Source organism: Phalacrocorax aristotelis, chromosome 4 (assembly GCF_949628215.1).
Source record: "Phalacrocorax aristotelis chromosome 4, bGulAri2.1, whole genome shotgun sequence".
NCBI lineage: Eukaryota > Metazoa > Chordata > Aves > Suliformes > Phalacrocoracidae > Phalacrocorax > Phalacrocorax aristotelis.
Window position 1 is genome coordinate 20455809 of NC_134279.1, and position 18573 is coordinate 20474381.

The window sequence follows — 18573 nt, forward strand, 5'->3', positions numbered from 1 at the left end:
ATCGTAGCTTCGTAAAAGTGGTCTTACTGAGGATGCCAAATCCCAGACTGAGCATTTCCTATGTTCAGGGAAGGCTAAGTAGGACTGAGGCCTTTTTATTTCATTACAGCTGAAGCCACTCCTCAGTTAGCTTCCACCTTCATGAAGGTATGATGAAGTAATAATTCAGGTTTCTATCTACTGTAGAGCTCTTTACCCTGTGTAGGAAAAGGTAAAATCTCTGGCTGCGGTCTACTGATCCTTTTCCTTTAGCCAGAACAGAAAAGCGTACAGAAATGTAAGATTCATGGGTGAAAATACCAAGTGAGTCAGGAACTGGAAGCTTGCTGAAAACAGATTCATTAACCCACGTTTAATCATACTATTTGCTAATTACATCTAGTCTTTCAGACATTTCAGCTATGTAGAAACAACTAAGGTGATGGCAAACCCAACTACTTTTCCACCATTTAGCTACAAATAGTTAAGAGAAGTTTTAGGGTTTACAGATGTTAAACTAAATTGATCGAGACAAAAAGTTTTTATTTAGTGTGAAGTCAGAAGTACAACATCTTTAAAATGTTCATAAGTTAAATGAAGGCCACAGTAGTGGGATGTAAAATGGTTTATAGATGAAATGACTACTATATACACACTGATGGATAAAATATCACTATCCAATCTTACAATACAAGACCATCATTTTAAGATTACGTGATCTCAGGGAAACTGCAGAAGTCTAACAAGCGCATGCTCTGTTACCACTTGGTCTCCTACAGCACAGACGCAGATGTGCAGTGACGTGGCTGTAAAGCCAGGATGGCTGTAATGCAACGCAGTCTTTAGAAGTGCTTGGTGTGATTGGTCTTTTTTTTTTTAATGCTTCAAACCCTGGACTAACCATGTGATCTACTCTACGTGCTAGCAATTCTTGGATGAATTTAGAGTTCCACATAGGCAGTAAAGTGAGAGAGTAGTCCATAGAAGATTAAAAATAATTTTGGCTATTTACAGGACCCCATGACACAAATGGTATCAGCCATTTGTGCCTTGGTGGGTACAACTTTTTTCATCATTATGTTTCTTGACCCAGACTTGTAAACAGTCCTCAAGACCAAACTATTAGTGCTTTGTTTGCAGTCATTTGACTTTGCTGACACTCCAGTGAGCCCTGTACAGTCGTCTTACAGGGGGAGAAGTAGGAGACCTCCCCTTTGGGACGGGGGAACCTCACACTGTCAGCTTACACTGGAGACGTAGCAGTGCTTAGCTGCCAAGAAAGCTGGGGTTTCAGAGGGATTTTTCTACTATATTACATCCACTCATTCAGTTCCTGCAGCTTTATTTTTATAAAATTCATCGCAGCCACGTTCAAAGAGATCCCTGAACCAGCAGTTTCCTTTTGTTAAACAGTAAAGTACAGTGGCTTCATTTCTGAAGACACAGACCTCAGTTCTAGGTAACATCCATAAATAAGTCTGCGGCACTGCCGTATGGCAAGATGAAACTGATCTAGCAGTAGTTGGTTACAACTTCCATCATTGTTTGTATTTCAGCTTCTGCTCTCCTTTAATACTGATCATGCTATGCGTGCCACCTCTATGGGAAATGCTCAGCCCCATAATCTGGGCTGAGCTCCTTCACAAAACTTGCTAACAAACAGCCAAGCCAATAAAAAACAGGGCCCCTTGACACTAGGCATTGCTCAGAGCAGCAGATTTGAGAGGCAAGAACCCCCTTTGTTCCACTGCAATCTTCTGCCTTAGATGTTTTTTGTGCAGTGCCTCGGGAGGTACTTCACAGGTTCCAGCAGCAAAACAGTTGCTCTAAGGCCTGAAGCAAAGACAAGTTTGGCACGTCAGGAGGAAAGTAAAAGGTGGCCAGGAAAGACTTGTTCTCAGTTCCTCTCTGCAGACTGTTCACAGCCAGCACGAGGAACACTTCTGACCTTCCTTATTACTTGGGTTTTTATTTAACTCTTCATCACACAACTGAAAAAGTTCAGGAAGATCATAAATCATGATGCTGTGCCTGATCATTGTTTGAGGAAACACGACAGTGAAAATGGTTTGAAGTGGACATCCTACGCACACTCTGATAGTGCATCAATTTGATATCTCCCTGATGCAAGTTTCTTATCCTTGTTCCTTTCCCCTTACCCTCCCCCTTCCCAAAAACTCTTAAGCGTTTCTCTATACACAAGCCCTGCAAATACTGCCATACTGTTATTACTTCATAGAAATTCTTAACTAGTTTACAGGTTTTTGTTTAAAGTTGCTTTGCAGAGCTATGGACAGTACTATACAGTAATCTAAATATAAGGTGAAAAAGGTGATGCAATTAAACTTTGAATATTTTTATCAAATGAGGTTTCAACACAATATTAAAACTGCATTATTTTGCTAGTCAAGAACACTACCCTAAGACCTCAAAGAGCGCCAACAGATGTTTAACCTGACAAACTATCCAATTTTTAACAAGATATGCTCATTTTTAAAACAAACATGAAAGTTTAGTATGTCTGTACACTACATTTGTTCTTAACAATACACAAACTTATGTCTCCTGTTCATGATAATATTCTTATTTCTGTTTATCACCAAAGTTTATAATCTTCAGGTATCCAGTAAAGCCACAAACTAAGGTATTTTAGCTCATGTAACCTATGCCAATTAAAACAAAAAAAAGACAGCAGCAATACAATGACATCATCTGTGAGTCAGCCCTTACTTCCTTTTGCTTTTTGTGTCAGTTGTTTGGAAAACACTAGACGCTGACATCAGATTTTCTATATACTGTCCAAGAACTTGGTTTTCTGATTTCAGTTTCAAGTTTTCTTCCTTAACAGCATCTACTCGTGCTGAGAGATCTGTGAAGGCGATATTATAAGAAAAACATTAGACACTATTGCATACAATAATGAATATACTCTACATGCCTACGTCAAACTATCCACACTTCTAATGCAGGAAACACTGCCATTAGGTATTATCTCTGTAGCACTGTGCTACTCGCAACTTTTATCTAAAGCCTATTTTTCCTCTGTTATTTTTTAGTACAGTATTTTGAGAAACTTGTTATGCAACCTTACTGTTAGTCTGTTTATTCTTTTCTTGGATTTTTGAGTTAAGCTATTGCAAACTAAACTGTGGAAACAGAAGTTCAGTGAATGGCAGGCTCAAAGATGTATGTCAACTAGTGGGCCTGGGAGCACTAACCGTATTGCCCCTTCTGCTTGATGTGCATCGCGAGAGTCGAGTAGACATTAAGTTGCATAGAGGTAAAAAACCACATGGTTCCAAGACGTTGCTTATGTACCTTGAACTGTGTAAGGGACAAAATTCTGGGCACTTTGACTAAGGTAGGGCAGAACAGCTAAGGTTCTCTTCTTTTGCTTTTATTACTGCGTGCTTGTAAAAAATCTGATGTGTCAAACTGCTAACCTTCAAGTGTGTGCTGCAGTTCCAAAACTTGATTAATAAGCCGTGTTTTCTCTTCTAATTCCACCTGATTCTCAGCCTCAACAGCTGCAACAGATCATACGAGTTTTAATGCAACCTCTGTAATAGCTGGAAATTAAGTAGAAAAAATAACAATGAAGAACAAGAATGTTAAGAGCTTATACCATCCATGTCGGCATTCATCATTGTAGAACGGGCTCTTTCCACTTTCAAAGAGCGTGTTCTTGAGAGATGCTCTGCTTAAAGAAAAAAAAAAAAAAAAAAAACACACCACTGAGGCAACCGTTAATGTAACTGCCTTTATATGTGGGGTTTAGATAGCTTTTATAATGGGTGTTGAAAAGCCAGCACTTAAGCCTAAGGCAGAACAACATTTTTTAATGTTAATTATTCTTCCTAGAGCCTTCTGTGGTATGTAAATACGGTCCATCAACTAACTACGCTTCACTTTGCAGAAACAACGGATCGCGGGGGCTTGCTCTCTAACGCATGGAATAACCCCGCGTGCCAGTGATGCGACTGCCGCCTTCTCACCGCCGATCTTTCTGGAACTGGCTAATAACGACGTGCCGAGGCAGGCAGGCAGGCGGGCCCCCCCCGCCGCCCACCCCGCTCCGCCGCTCCCGGGGGCGGCCCCGTGAGTGGCGCCCGGCCCGCAGGACACCGGGACGCGCCCGTTCCCTTCGGGTCCCCCGCAAGTCCCCCGCCGCCCCACCTCCGCCCCTCGCTGCCGGGCGCAGCGGGAACGGCTAAAGGCAGCGCCGGGGCCGGACCCGCCGTCGGAAAGAGCCGGTCGCGGCGGGCGGCCGTGCCGCGGGGGGCTTCCGCGCAGGACCCTCCGGGAGTCGCCGGCAACTCCGCGGGCCTGCCCGCAGAGCGCCGCGCAGCCAGCCCCGCTCCGCAGCCTGCAGCGTCCTCCCGGCACCCGCCGGGGCCCGGCCCGGCCCAGCCGCACCTCCGCCTCACCTGCCGCCGCCGCCGCCGGCTCCCTGCGGGCTGCGCCCCGCGCCCCGGCCCGCCGCTCTGCGCCTCCACGCTGCGCCTGCGCCGCCTCCCCGCTGCCGGGCCCTGCGCGCGCGCAGCCCTGCGCCCGCCCCAGCCAATGGGCGCGGTGGGGCGGAGCCCCAACGCCTGGCTGACAGGTGGGGGCCCCGCCCCGCCCGCCCGGCGCGTCTCCGTCCCCTCCCCGCGTCAGGGAGCGGTTGTCACGCCTCCGTCTTCCTCACAGAGGGGTTGTTTTTAATCTTACGCGGTCATTTCCCGTTAAATCCTCTTGAACTGCAGATAAAATAATGGAAGTAACTACTAACTACGCGAGTAAAATAATATCAATGTTTTTCTGATGAATTCGTTCCACAGAATTGCTTAGACTGGAAAAGACCTTTAAGATCATCGAACCCAACCGTAAACCTAACGCTGCCAGTTCACCACTAAACCATGTCCCTAAGCACCATCTAAGTTACTCATCTTTTATCATATAGGCGTGTTTTTAAGGCGCTGGGAGGGTTTTTGGCTCCTTTGCGTGCTCGCACAGATGCGCAGAGCGGTGGTCCTCGACCAGCGCTTGGTCACTCTGTCGGTTTCAGAAGAAATTAAGAAAAGGCGGGTGTTCTCCAGCACATAACTCCTTCAGAGTTAAGTCAGTCGGCAAAGTCAGAGGAACGTTAGAGAGATCCCAGGCTGCGTGAGCGCGCGTGTGATTGCAGTTACCTCTCAGGTGCTCCTAAGTGGAGCTTTTCCGGGGGAGGCTCCCAGCCAGAGTCCAGCAGGGTTTACCTGCTCCAGTTCAGCACCATGTAAACCCAGCCAAACTGCTTCCAGTATGGCAGAGTGATAAGCCTTCTGCACAGCACTGTTCAGACCAAGAAACCTGTGATTTACCTCCTTGCCTTTGGATCTTACAGCGTTAGGAATTGTATCACACAGAAACCTCAGCAACCTTGCGTAGTTGCTCTCATCTAGCAGCTCCAAACCAACGCTCCTGTTTCTGTGTTTGTTCCCTGGAGGGAGTAACCCTCGCAGAACATGGTGCACAGGGTGCTCCCTTGGGACTTTGTAGGACAGTCTGTGAGCCACAATAAAGACAACGTGCAGGACCTGAGCTAGTTTTAGTGGCTTCACTGAAGTAACTGCACTGCATAACCTGTAGTACCTTTATAGGTGCTATGTAGCTTGAACCAGATGTTGCAGTGAAATATACCTACATCGGCTTTGTATGTTGCAGGAATACATCCAGTTATAAATATATAATTTGACGCTGTGGAGATACTGAGGAAGATAAAGGCATTTAGGAAATGTGCCCTCTAGTGTATTTTTTCATACACTTCAGAAAGCATGTATTTCTAATATCTACATGTTCTGAGTGCCTCCACAATATTATTAACATTGCATTAATAACTTTTTTAACCTTGCAATCAGATAAATTCAGATTAGACTGAATGTTGTTCAAGTTATGAAAACATATTTTAATTGGAGTGCTGCAGTCTGTCTGTACTGGAAAACAAGCCTATTGTCTTCAGTTACATTAGCTGTTTTACTTAAAATTATATCACCTTCTCTACAAATGGCATTTTTTTAACCCAGTAATCCTCCTTAATCCCTGCAAACAACCCTCTCAGGTGCTGGCTGGGCTTTAGGAGCATGTTAGTACCTCTCCCCTGATTGCTGGTCTTAAAACAACAGGTGCTTCTCCTCACCCTGTTACAATCTTGCTTGCTGAACTTGCTATGTGGCAAGCCTGGCAATCAAGAGGTTCCCATAATTCTTTCTAGCAAGACAGTCTCCAGCACTTTGGTTAAGGAGGAAAAAATATGGTAAGAGTCTATAGGTGGATGCAGATGGATGGAGAGCTTGCTGACCTGGTGAAGAACTTGCCAAGTTTTATACTATAAGAGGGGGGGGGAAAAACTGTTGGAGGGCTAATTTTGGGGGAATAAATCTTTTTGCTGTAGAAATGCCACTTTGCTTGTTGCATTACACTTGTAATTTATTGTCTAAACTGTCCCCAAATGAGCAAAGTGGGAAAATCCTTGTCATTAAATTATAGGACCGAATGGAAACTAGGTGTATGGACTCATCAGCTGTTGCGGCCAAAGCAGAGTAGTAATTCCAAGAGCTGGTGGTTTACCTACTGTTTCCATTTTGGTATGTGTACTGTTGAGGGTTTGTCCTGCTTTGCATGGTTGTGGTATTTTCTTTCAATCCTTAACTCTGATGTTTGAGCTTGAGCACCAGGCTGAAACTCCTTTTCAGAAGTTGACCTATGTGAGAGGTTTTTTGGTTTACCTTCAAGGAAAATTGGCTTTACCTGAACCTCCAGTGTTAGCATTGCAGAGGGGCTGTCGGCAGAGAACAGATAGTGTTTTCAGTCTACGTAGTGCTGTGTGTAAACTCGGTTAAGGTTAAAGAGTTGCACAGATTCCTTTGGTTTGTGCTGCGGTGTACCAAGACATATTAGATCTCACATAATGCGTCTTCCTACTGTAAGTGCTTAATATTAACTCCTTTACCCTAGTATCTGAGATTGTGCAGCTGGCCCATGCCTCTGGGCTCCAATGTTTAGAAATTGTTTCTGTGTGACCTGGCTATGTCCCAACTCCTTATGGCAAGATCCACGCATGCTACTTTTTTTCTTTCGCTGTCCTTCATCACCTATATCCAAGGGAAATATACCTAAGCACTGAGCCAGCGGGGAGCAACCCCGCTGTGCACAGGCCTCATCTGCACGGTCCAGGGACTAAGACTGTTGGATTGATGCTGCTGGGTACAAATTCCCCACAGAGAACGCCTAGCTCATCTTGCTTTCCCTCAAAAAGTTATGCCTTCCTAACCCTCCCTTTGTTTTCCAGTGCGAAGTAGTCAACCTGTCTTCTTCAGGATTCTGAACACCTGATGCATTACCAGATTTAAACAAACAAACAAAAACTCCAAACCCAACGCACCACGGAAGAAAAAGCCCACAGCCCAAAGCATTTTTTATGAGAACTCAATCAAACCAACGAAAGCTTAGCATATCACATGACTTACCTATTTGCTTTTCAAATTCCTTATGTCACCTGTCTTGCATTGGGTAATATAGCAATAACTCATTGTTAACTTTAAATTTGAAGCCTTAGGTATTTAGAGTATATTCCAAATAATAAGATTCCTTTTATAATGCAGAACGTGGCCCAGGGAAGGCATACCTATGTACGTGTGTAGAGCAACCAAATAGTACCTTGCATTTTAGGGGTGTGCTTGGTGTCCCCTTTGCAGGAGGCCAGTTCCAGCCCTTGTATAACAATTCTTGCTTTTATCAGCTTGTAGTATGTTGTTAACTCTTGTGTTAGAAAGTGTAATTTCTTTGTTCTTTAAGTTGTTACTATGGCAAGCCTTGTCTGGGGTCTTTTCCTAGGAGAAACAGAAACAATCCTTCTGAAGACTGGCTTCTGTTTGACAGGTATCTGGCAGCATTTGCATATCTGTGGTTTCCTCACTTGTTGGGAGGGGCAAAATTAATGTGGTAAATACTAATTACCTGTAAGTGTGAGCAAATTGGTCAACTTTGCTATGTGGCTGCTTACTTTGAGTCTTTGGAATATGCAGCGCAAGGCTGAGAAACTGGGTACAACCTGCATCCACAGAGCTTTCTTTTTTTAGTTTTGTTTACAAACTTACTGCTTTCTACTTTAGAGAACATATACCTTATCAAGTAAATTAATATTCACAAATGCTGGAAATTAATTGTTTTCTCCTGTGGAGCAGCATAACAACATGCTAATATCCACTCTGCAGTTTAAAAGAAGGAATAAGAGGATCCTCTTTATTACTGGAAATACTTGAACACTGCCCTAAGTAATGCTCTACTGTTTGGTTTATTAAACTGTTTTTTACAGTATGCACCAAATCGCTTCAGGTAAGTGGATTTTCTGACTGAAGAATTATAACGAGAGCTTGTAATTTTTAGCAATGTATCAGATCTCCTGAAGTCAAAACTGACTTGGATGTAACTAAGAACAGGTGCTAATCCCTTTCTTACTTACTAGTTCATTTTATATTTTCTAAGGCATTTGGTTAAAGCAGAGGAGGCATTCATAATATTGCCACCTATATTTAATTTATAGGGACAACAAGTTTCACTTTACAAGTGCAATTACTATACTTGCTTGTATATTAATTTCCAATTAAGCTTTCCAAAACCTAGCTGGTATTGCTGGCAAAAGTAATTAATTTATTCAGTTTCACTGAAAGAGCATTTTTGCTTAAAATAGCAACAATTTCTCTAGGATATAAGGCATCATTAATAGTTAACCTGAATGCATATATGTGTGCAGTTACAAAACTACAGGAGAGAATTTTATTGCTCTGGGCTCATATTCTAAGCCATTGCTGCTAATGACAAACACTTTCAGATGTCTTATTTCTAAAACTCTGGTGTACATCCTGTTTTTGCCATGGTACACAGCACAAACCAACGAGCCTTTCACTTCCTCCTTGGCAACGTTACAGGCGCTAGAGGCGCCTGCGTAAGCTGACTGATGACAGAGGCTTCGCTGTTCACCACTAGAATAGAAATGTGTTCTCCTCTTTATTAACAGAAGAAGGTATTGTACATATTTCTGAGACAAGTTTGCTATTTGAACTGTACTGTTTTCTCCTTTAACTGATTATTGCCACAAAGAAAAAGACAAAAAGGAATACAAATTGCTTAATTAGTTTTCCTTGCAATACTAACTTGCCAGACTCTCTATATCAAGTCTTCATCATTTTGTTTCTCTGCAGAAATGACAGACTGAGAAGTTTTTTTTTTAAGTAATGTTGCTTTACACCAAAATTCCCTGCAACTCTTGTTACTCTTTCTGAGTAACTTCAAAAGGTCTCTGTAGCTTGTGCCTATCCTTGTGCAAATTTATGATTACAGACTTCTGTCAGCTGCAGAATTTGAGTAGTTCTTAGTTCACACTTTTTCCAACCAAATCAAATTATACAAAATGAGCAGCTATTTTGGCTTACATGGGTCTAACTGTTGTCTGTGTCCTTCTTGTCTGTGTTTTGGTGGTGCCTTAGGTCACAAATGAGAATGGGACGTCATTAGACTACACACCCTGTGAGCATACAGTTGGGGGGGGGAAAAAAGATCTAGTCTCTTTAGAAAGTCTACAAAAAGAAAGTCTTAGAAAGTTGTATTTTTTTCTTTAACTCTGGAGAGGCCTGCCTTATAACGTAACCACATCCTATCTCTTGCAAGATTGTGCATGACTGCAAACGTGACTCCACAAAAATGCATTTTTAAATAGACTGAGCAGCTGAACTCTTTGCAGCTTTAGGCTGTGAATACCAACATATATGACATAATGTTGGCTTGTTTTCAGTTTGACCCTCCTTGTAATGATCAGTTGTAGGTTTGCCACCAAATTACGTGGGAGAACATGGAGCAAAGTTACATAAAGCTTTACTGGTAACTTAATGAGATGAAAAACTGTGTTGCTTTTCTGTAAGTTAGGCCTAAACATTTAAGGGTTTGTATCTGCTTTTTAAAAGAAGGGGCTTAAATGAGAAATGTAGTCCTTAATGTTGGCTTTCTGTAAAGTGCATTTGAAAAAAGAGTAGGAGAATTTCTAGGTTACTTACGATGAAGAAAAAGAGCCTTCATTTACTTATACAACATTGATCAGAACAGCAATAAATAAAGCAAGTTTTGCAGCTGTTGGGCATTGTCTCACTGTTTTGTTTTGGTTTAATATCCTCTGTGCTTTTGTTTGAGTAGGTCATTTTTGAGGTAACTTTATCCAGTGCTATGAGTTTCTAAATGAAAAGATATTTCTTTCATTAGAGGTGAAAGTATTTTCACAAATGCTGATAATGAATGCTTTCCTTGATTTCATGCACTTTTGATATTACTATTAAAATACTTAAAGAAGTTTCTATCTTGCTACTATTTTGTAATCATCTTGACTTATGTGGAAGCAGCTTATTTTTAATACCTGTGTACTTAACAAATAAAGAAATGCTGCTGTTTTTAAAGAGCAATAGCTATTAAATATTCATGCATCGCACTCAGTTAATCAGGCTCAGTAACCCCTGTTGCTTTGCCACAATGGCTTTTCACTGTACTAAAGAAACTTTGATATGAAGACTGTATTCTGATTATGCTTCAGGTACATACATAGCATGTTGTTCTACTTGTCTGTTTAGTATCTTTTCCAGTACATTTGAAGAAATGGGGGGAAAGCCTTATGCAATTATAAATGTACTAGAGTTCATTAAAACCAGTCCATCTTTCTGATCCTACTTAAAATTTAATTATGGAACACTTGCTTCTAAAACGTCAGGTCATCCTCAGGCAAAGTCCACTTCTGATCTATGTATTGCAAGTCTAGTGTCCTTATTCCTTGCTTGAACTTGCTGTTATCCATCCTAAGGAATCTTTTTCTCTCCTACTGTATAAAACGTTTATTTTATCCTACTCACTCTCCTGGACTTGGTGTTCTTCTCCAGTCTTAAAGTTACAGCTGTAACAGGCCCATTCCGTTTGTTAGCTTCTGTACTCCAGAGTTACTGCAATTAGGCTTAACTTCAACTGGAAGAGGTAAGGAAGACTGTTCCCTACAAAGTATAGGATAGTCTTTTCCTGTTATAGGTTAGAAGTTTTCTTATACCTTTGTCCCTAGCCTCTAGGTGTTGCCCCCTGGCAGAAGAAATGGACCAGGGTTATTACATTCACCATGAATCTTAATGTATTCTCCCTCTATGACTTCAAGATAAAAGCTTGCCTAAAAACGTCACTTATTGTCAGTTACTCTGAATTTATCTCTCTACTTTTAAGTGACTGTCCCGACCTCTTCACTACTAGGGGAGAAGCTCTGATACTGGTAGGAGATCTCGCGTAAAGAAGCCTTGTTTATGGTCCTTTTTGTGTTGTGAACATGAGCTTTCTGTGGCCTTGGGTGTGTTACTGCAGTCAAGAATCTAGTAAATTTTAAGTGCTTGGTTTCTGAGGTGCAGCTGAGTCTTATTTGCACTGTTGCTGAGCAGCTACTTTTATATCAGTGACATCTGTCAGGGCTTGGCATTGGTGAGTATACTTTGGTATCTAGTGTCAGCTGGTGCTCGAATGAAAGTTTTTAACTTGGTGCCTCTGTTTTCCCATGTGCATTAACATTTTTCCAAGCTACAAGGGTGCTGACGTCAGAGTAGTAGAGGGGGCTACTGGGTGTTTGCCTTCTAAAGAAAGCAACTTGACATCTTCTAAATGACTAAGCAAGTAATATGGCAAAACCACCCATCCACTATTGTGGAGTCATCCCTAACTCAGCTACTTCTGGATGCCTTCCAAAGACTAGGCAATCTTGCCACTGTATGCTGCCCCTCATCTGTTCTTGCTATGTTATCAGCTGTGCAGCAAGCCAGAAACAGTGTCATAGGATACCTTTCCTGTACTGTGCTACACCTTGCTATAGGGAAAGAGTGAGATTCATTGTCAGGAGAACCCTTTATTGCTGCACAGCTTGGACCAAGGGCTGCCAATTTATCTTACTGTAAATAGTTCAGGTCAACCACATCTTGATGTCATTAGGCTATCTGCTGTATAAACAAAGTACATTCAAACATCCAGTTCAGTACTATCACACTAATATGAAATCGCTAGAAAACTGTGTTCGAAAAATAAGATCAGCTCCATGTTTTGGGGGTTTTTTTATATATAGGAGGTAAAGATAGCATGTACAATAACATCCTTTATGCTAAAAAAACCCCACAACATGGGTGGGGGAGGGATAGGACTTGCATTACTCATTAATAAGCAATCCAGATTCCTAGGTAATGTAAATTAGCACAGCTCTATGGCAGCCATGCTGACGTGATCAAGTTGATACTCTGGCCATACCGTTCTACATAATTTATTATCAATCACCTAATTTTTCCAGTAAAACCATCCTACTTCTCATTCCAAATAAGTGTTATTCCATAAGCTAGAAGGGTAGGGGAGGGAGGGGAGTCAGCCTTTGCTTTTGTGTTTCCTTTAAAACAATTAAATGCTTAATAGTAGGGATTTAAATGGATCAGCTTATTTTCATTACCAGTTAATTTGCATTACTTCTTGTGAGCTCTCACTAGAGTATGCCAAAGAGATCATTCCATATTCAGGAGAAAAGGCCGGCATTACCTGTGTTTTCTTCAATGGTAGTAACTACTGAGTTAACATTTCTGCAACTTTTTCTTTCTAAACAGTGAAAGGCTATACATGCTCAGATGATGAACACATATTACTATATGCTATTTTGTGAAAACTGTGGTAGCCTCCATACCCCCAAAATCTCAATTCTTAACAAATCACAAGGCTTATTCAACTACACAACCAGAAAAGTTTACTTGAGGGCATTTGCTAAAACTACAGTGTACATGGTAATTAGGATCTATAGATTTGTGTGCACACCCAGTACTATTTTTCAGCCCGCAGAATTTGTATTGTGTCAGTAGATTACTATAGTTTCTTACCTGAATCGTCTGCCAAAGAAATGTTGGTGAAAGTGTCATCCTCCTCATCCAAAGGTAACTCCATTTTGCTTCCTTTTTCCAAAGTTTTTGAGACGTGCATTAAGCATGGCAGTTGTCAGCCATTTTGCAGTCTGCATGTGACTTCTCTGGTTAAATCTTTAATGAGTCCAACACACAGGTGTTATTGCATACTGTTGGCAACTACGCTCATCTTACTCTGTGTGGTATTTCACCTGAACCTTGAGCTCTGTTCCGGAAGTTGTTAAGCTGGAAGGTTTCTGAGTTCTAACTGCTTTGTCAGGTACATGCTGAGCGCACACTGTTATTGCAGGCTCTTTCTGTGAGAGAACTGTGGATTTGCCCTAGTTGTTAGTTGTTTTTTTGTTTCATTGGTTTGGTTTTCGGTTGGTTTGGGGTTTTTTTCTGTTGTTGTTCCTGATTTTTTTTCTTAGGGCTGTGTATTTTTTTTTTTTTTTTGTTGGAGGGTTTTCCTGATAGAGGAAAGAGGGGAAGTAAATTCAGGAGTTAAACTATTACAGTCCAAGCAAATGCAATGGACACATTTGGGAGCAGCAAATTTAAAATATAATCTTCAAAACTTAGGAATGTGAGTAATTTTACTTACGGGAACAGTTGCATCAAAACCAATCAGGTAATGTGAACAAGTAAAGTTATATAAGTGAGCGTGTGACATTCTGTGATAGTGGACAGGAGGAAGGAAGAGAAATCAAGTTCAAAGAAAACCCCACTTCATTGTTCTTGTTGTCCTTCTTAAATAAAATTGGACATAGTTTCAACATATAAACTAATAATTTATCTCAAACTACTTGCATCTTTAGAAATATCTTTCTTTTGTACTCCTGGAATAGATTGTTTTCTTGCCATTAATTTAGAAGTATAAATGGCCCTGGTCTTGATTAAAGACAGTATAGTGAATAGTGGAACCAGTTCATTTCCAGGGGGTTGCATGTTCAGAATCTACCCGTCTATTGATTTTTTTTTTTTTTTTTTAAATTTGTATTCAGAAAAAGGCTGTAAGTTTAGGATGTTGACAAATATTTTTTCTTAATTATAATTAGGAACCTCTCTGAAGTCTCAGTAAAAACTGAATCTTAGTTTTATGAATGAGAGAGTTTTGAGGATGTACATTTTGCCTTTCACACTTTTAGACATAGTCTTGAATTGGACTCCTGAGATACCTTCTATATACAAAGGTAAAAGCACATAACTTTGCAGGACAAAGGGCCTAAGATACAAAGCATTGGAATTGGTGCAGCTTACAGAAATGATAAATGTAATGCTGCTATTTAGTTTTTGCTTCTGATCCTTTAACTGCTTAGTTGTATTTAAGCTTTTCTGTTTGTGTCAGTGAAGCTACTGATAGCTGCTTTCAGAGATTACTGAAAACCAAGCACATCTTGCATTTGCAGGATTGTGTTGAGAGTTACTTATTTTCGCTTCACATTGATCAGAACCAGGCCAAAATTTAGCTTATTGGTCTTGAGTTGTCTGTGTAAAGAGACCTACTGGTTTCATTCCAAAACCTTGAGTATCACAAGGAAAATCTGGATCAGTTGGGGGTTTTTTTCTTCTTTCAGTGATGCAACAGCTTCCAAGCTCTCATGATGGTGATAATAAAGCTAGAAAACATTTTTATCTTCTGTCTTTATTATATCCTTTATTGTTCTCAGACTTGTTATGTACAGTAGAAGCATTTCAACAATTCAGTTTGAAAGGGCAGATCCTAAAAACATATGCAATTATTTAATTTATTACCTCTGGATTTTGTAAAATCATACACCTGTGGAACTAAGGGTTGATTCTTGTCTGAACTGTGTAGCCCTCATCTGAAAGATTTAATTAACTTTTCTTGCCATGTCAATATTGTTCTGTTCTATTGGCCATATGGGCTCCCTCTGGTAGATACAATTTCCATGTAAATCATTAGCTGGTTTTAGACAGACTCTCACAGTAGCCTAGTGAATATGGACATTGTGTGGTTGTTATTCATGTCTAGATCAAAGCCATTAGTAAAAGTGGTGCAGAGTAAAAGCTGTATTTTAATAAGAGCCAGTAAGAAAGACTCCTCAGGGTGAAGGAGAATATCATTCAGGGAGGAGTTTGGCTGCCTTCTGCGAGATGTACTGATCCTTCCAACTTATGGAGTCAGGCTCTTGCCTTGTTGCCAAGTGCTTTCCACTCCATGTAGCACCAAAGAGCAGGTTACCCAAGGAGTTATTCTTCCTGCCCAACAGAGCCAAGGCTCCAAGGCTCAAAAATAAGGCTGCCCTGCAAGTGTTGCAGAGATCATTGAAGCTCCCTTTGAAAGAAAGGCCTCTGGACAGATTGCATGCTTTGTTTCCTCAATCAGTGCCTCTGCCTCTGAGGAAGGAGAGCGCAGAAAGTACAGATATATGTGTTTGGGTGCATGTCTCTAGTTGTATGCATCTGTATATGAAAAAAACCAACATGGGACCCCGGCGCTGCACTGTTTTACAGAAGACCTCTGCTTTTCATGAGGACCTGGGAATCAGTTAGGTTTGTGGGAGACCTACACAGCTTGTTCATGGAAAGGGAGACTCATTTGGCAACAGAGGGAGGGATGGGGTTTAATTAAGAGGACTCTACAGATGTCATCTTGTTTCTTTCTTGCTTAAAAGATTCTTCATGTTTAAACATACACCTGTGTTCTATAATTTTAAAGGCATTGTAGAGTTATATCTGTAGCTTGCTTGGTTTTGTGAGGGCTGTGGTGAGAAACATTCTTTGGTGGTGGCCTGGTCTTTTATTAGTGAAACAAGGCCTTTGGATAGGAGACGCCATGTAAATATGAAGTAGAAGTACCCATTTCTTGCTGTCACCATGTTTGTTTTATAAAAAAGAACATAAAGGAGCAGCAGCAGACAGGCACTCCAACCAGCTTAAAAGAAATCTGTGTAATGGAATTAACTGTCAGAGCAAAATGAGTTTAGCTATTTCCATGTGTGAATTATTTCCACTGGAGTAATGGACATTAATGTAAAAGTTAATTTGGTTATAAAATATCAGTTCATCTTTCTGAGGGTTTCATTACTAAGTTGGAACAGAGGTTGTGGAGTACCTAGCAGCTGTCTGGCTGCCTTTTAAAATAGGTGGCATAAACTGTCAGAGGACGTTGAGGGTAGGGGAAGGAAGGCAACAGCCTCTCCTACGGCCGTTCCTGTGAGCCTTTTGTTTGACTTTATAGTGATAGCACCAGCTGATGTAGCCTTGTGCTAGCCCAGTTTTGATGAATATTGATAATAAGCACGTTGGCAGATCACTGGATATGATGGTCATGAAAGCAGTAGATAAATGCCCAAGAATGTCTTCAGGTTTGGTACTGAAATGATTCCCGAAGCTCAGGATTTTGTAGTTGGTCAGGCAACTTTGTGTCTAGTACACAGTTACAGGAGGGTTTAGATCCTTAGATTTTAAACACTGTAGCTAAACTGCCTGGTAGTAGGTTCATGTTTTTATTACTGTAAGTACCATGTGACTGTTTCCTAATTAAAATTATTTAATAGTGACCTGAAAAGGAAGTTGGCTGAGAGTTAAGTACAGATGTATGGAATGTTTTGGCTACACCACAGCACGTGCTGGGACTCCTATTTTTTATGAATATTGTAACTGTGCTTATAGCATGGTTGAGGCTTCAATACCACTCATTTTTTGTAGGGTTCAGCCTTCCAGTTGTGAACTGAGCTACACCATCAAAACATTGAACAGCCCTTTTCACCTGCTTCCCTTGTTTCCTGCTACAAGTGCTAATTTGTTATCTCTGGGATTCCACAGCTGTGGTGCCTTTTGAAAACACTGTTCAGTGGCTCTATTTCAAATGGTTTTCTAACTTGGAAAGCCAAGAGGGGAGAGTGGGGTCAGAGACAGGAGGTTACTCAGTTGAGAGACATTTTTGCCATCTGCACCACTCTGCAGAACCTCACTGACTTCTTGTTCCAAAGGTGTAATTGTATAGAGATGCCTCCTGTTGCTCTGATACTTTCTGAGTATCAGTAAAGGTAAGATAATTTTTGCTTAAAGTCAGGAAAACACTCAAGTAAAAGCAGGTTTCTGTTGATTTCAGAGAATACTGGGACAGAGTCAGAGTACCCTAGGTAGGTTAGATCCTTATTGCAGCGCAGGTGTAATGGCTGATCTTCCATCAGGTTGCACTGTACAATCTTAATGCTTTTGTTACACAGTGTGAATCTGCTTTCATTATACAGTGGCTTGATCAAGAGTCCAATCTGAAGACAGGTTTTGCAAATGTGGATGCATATGATGTAAGCACCGCAGTATATTAAGTAAGCCACTAAAAGATTCTGAAATTGGAAAGCTATGTTTTGCATTCTTAGGAGATATTGTATCCTTCTGCTTTTAGCACATTTAAAAACAAAACCAAAAATGTTCCTTTTGGTTTGTATTTTTTTAAGTAAGACAATAAGCTCTGAGTAAAGAGTAGAATCCAGCTCTGACAGTACAATTGGGTAGTATGCATTTTTATAAATTTGCCAGTACTTTCTAGCATATAACAGTGTTTGAAATTATTTTTTCTTACACAAAACATTACAAAAATGCATCCAATGTATCCATTTCACACGCTATCTAAAACACAGCATTTTAAAAATATGTGCCTTGTTAGGAAACGACAGTCGCTAGTGCATTTCTGCTTTAAGGAACTTTGACAGAAAGGAACTGTGGCACGTGTTTAATGCATGCTAATAAAGCAGTAATCATACTTGTAAATTCAGAGGATGTTCAAAGCTAGTCTGACTGACACTGTATGACAGTAACCTACTTGCAGAACAACAGTTTACTAAGGTGGTGACAGAAGTGCATTAAATGTGTCATTTGCAGATTTACCTGTAAACTGAGGTGTATTTATACTTGTCAGTAAGTCTCCTAGGTGCATATTCCCTACCCACTGCCTCCCTCCTCACTCACCACTTGCCAGTTTAAAATACTTACAAGCCATGTTGTGGCTGAGATAGTCTTGCAATTTTTGAGATAGGGTTTGAGGGCATGTTGTACAGATGAGCATCATTATTTGCAAATGCAGCTTCAGAAGCTGCATCCAAAACTGGCCACCTGGAAACCATCCACAACAACTGCCCACTTGCAGTCATACCCATTCACTTATTACATTTAATTTTGATAAATGCATATAAGTTGTTCTTTTCTGCATGAGTAATTTTTTAAAAAATTTGGATCTGCTGTCTGCAAATGAGTGACTTGTTCATAACATCTGGTATGTATGTCTTAAAATAGACCCACTTTCCTTCACACTTGTCCATTCTACTCTCAGATTTCCTGTCATGCGTCTGTCTAGACTTGGAGAACATTTGCCCGCTAAATTAAAAAAAAAAAAAAATCTACTGCTTCAGACTACTTCAAATACTCCTTAAAGGTTAATTCTGTTATGATTCCTGAAAAACCAGACAGTGACTGGGCAATGGGTGAGCCTATCTATATTTTACTAGTGTTTGCTCTTCCATTTCCCACTCCTTTCTCTTTCATCTGATACATCTTCTTATAATTCTTAACTAGATGACTTGGCACGTGCAGCAGAACAGGAATCTTTGGGCTTTTTTCCCTTTGCGTGAAAGCCCCTTCTGCTTCACTCCATTGCTCTATAATTCTA

General features: G+C 40.8%; 1 protein-coding gene across 9 annotated transcripts; it reads right to left on the minus strand.

Moving 5' to 3' along the window:
- Window positions 1–327: 327 nt before the first annotated feature.
- SCOC (short coiled-coil protein) lies at window positions 328–13074 on the minus strand. Of its 9 annotated transcripts, none has more exons than XM_075090532.1 (4): window positions 12915–13057; window positions 3605–3676; window positions 3423–3506; window positions 328–2848 (listed from the first exon to the last, which is right to left on the minus strand). In XM_075090532.1, exons 1-4 carry the CDS (start codon window positions 13012–13014, stop codon window positions 2706–2708), a joined length of 399 nt encoding a protein of 132 aa, XP_074946633.1. In that variant the 5' UTR covers window positions 13015–13057; the 3' UTR covers window positions 328–2705. The 9 variants fall into 9 exon arrangements, with proteins under 9 accessions (XP_074946633.1, XP_074946642.1, XP_074946636.1 ...); XM_075090541.1 differs by lacking the exon at window positions 12915–13057 and adding an exon at window positions 4407–4501; XM_075090535.1 differs by lacking the exon at window positions 12915–13057 and adding an exon at window positions 4415–4499 and having other exon boundaries at window positions 3605–3678.
- Between the last annotated feature and the right edge of the window lie 5499 nt (window positions 13075–18573).

Coding starts and splice junctions, on each gene's coding strand:
- SCOC (XM_075090532.1), bottom strand. CDS start 13,014: ATGCACGTCTCAAAAACTTTGGAAAAAGGAAGCAAAATGGAGTTACCT. Junction 3,507..3,604: donor GATGAATGCCGACATGGATG/GTATAAGCTCTT, acceptor GATCTGTTGCAG/CTGTTGAGGCTGAGAATCAG. Junction 2,849..3,422: donor ACTGCAGCACACACTTGAAG/GTTAGCAGTTTG, acceptor TCGCCTTCACAG/ATCTCTCAGCACGAGTAGAT.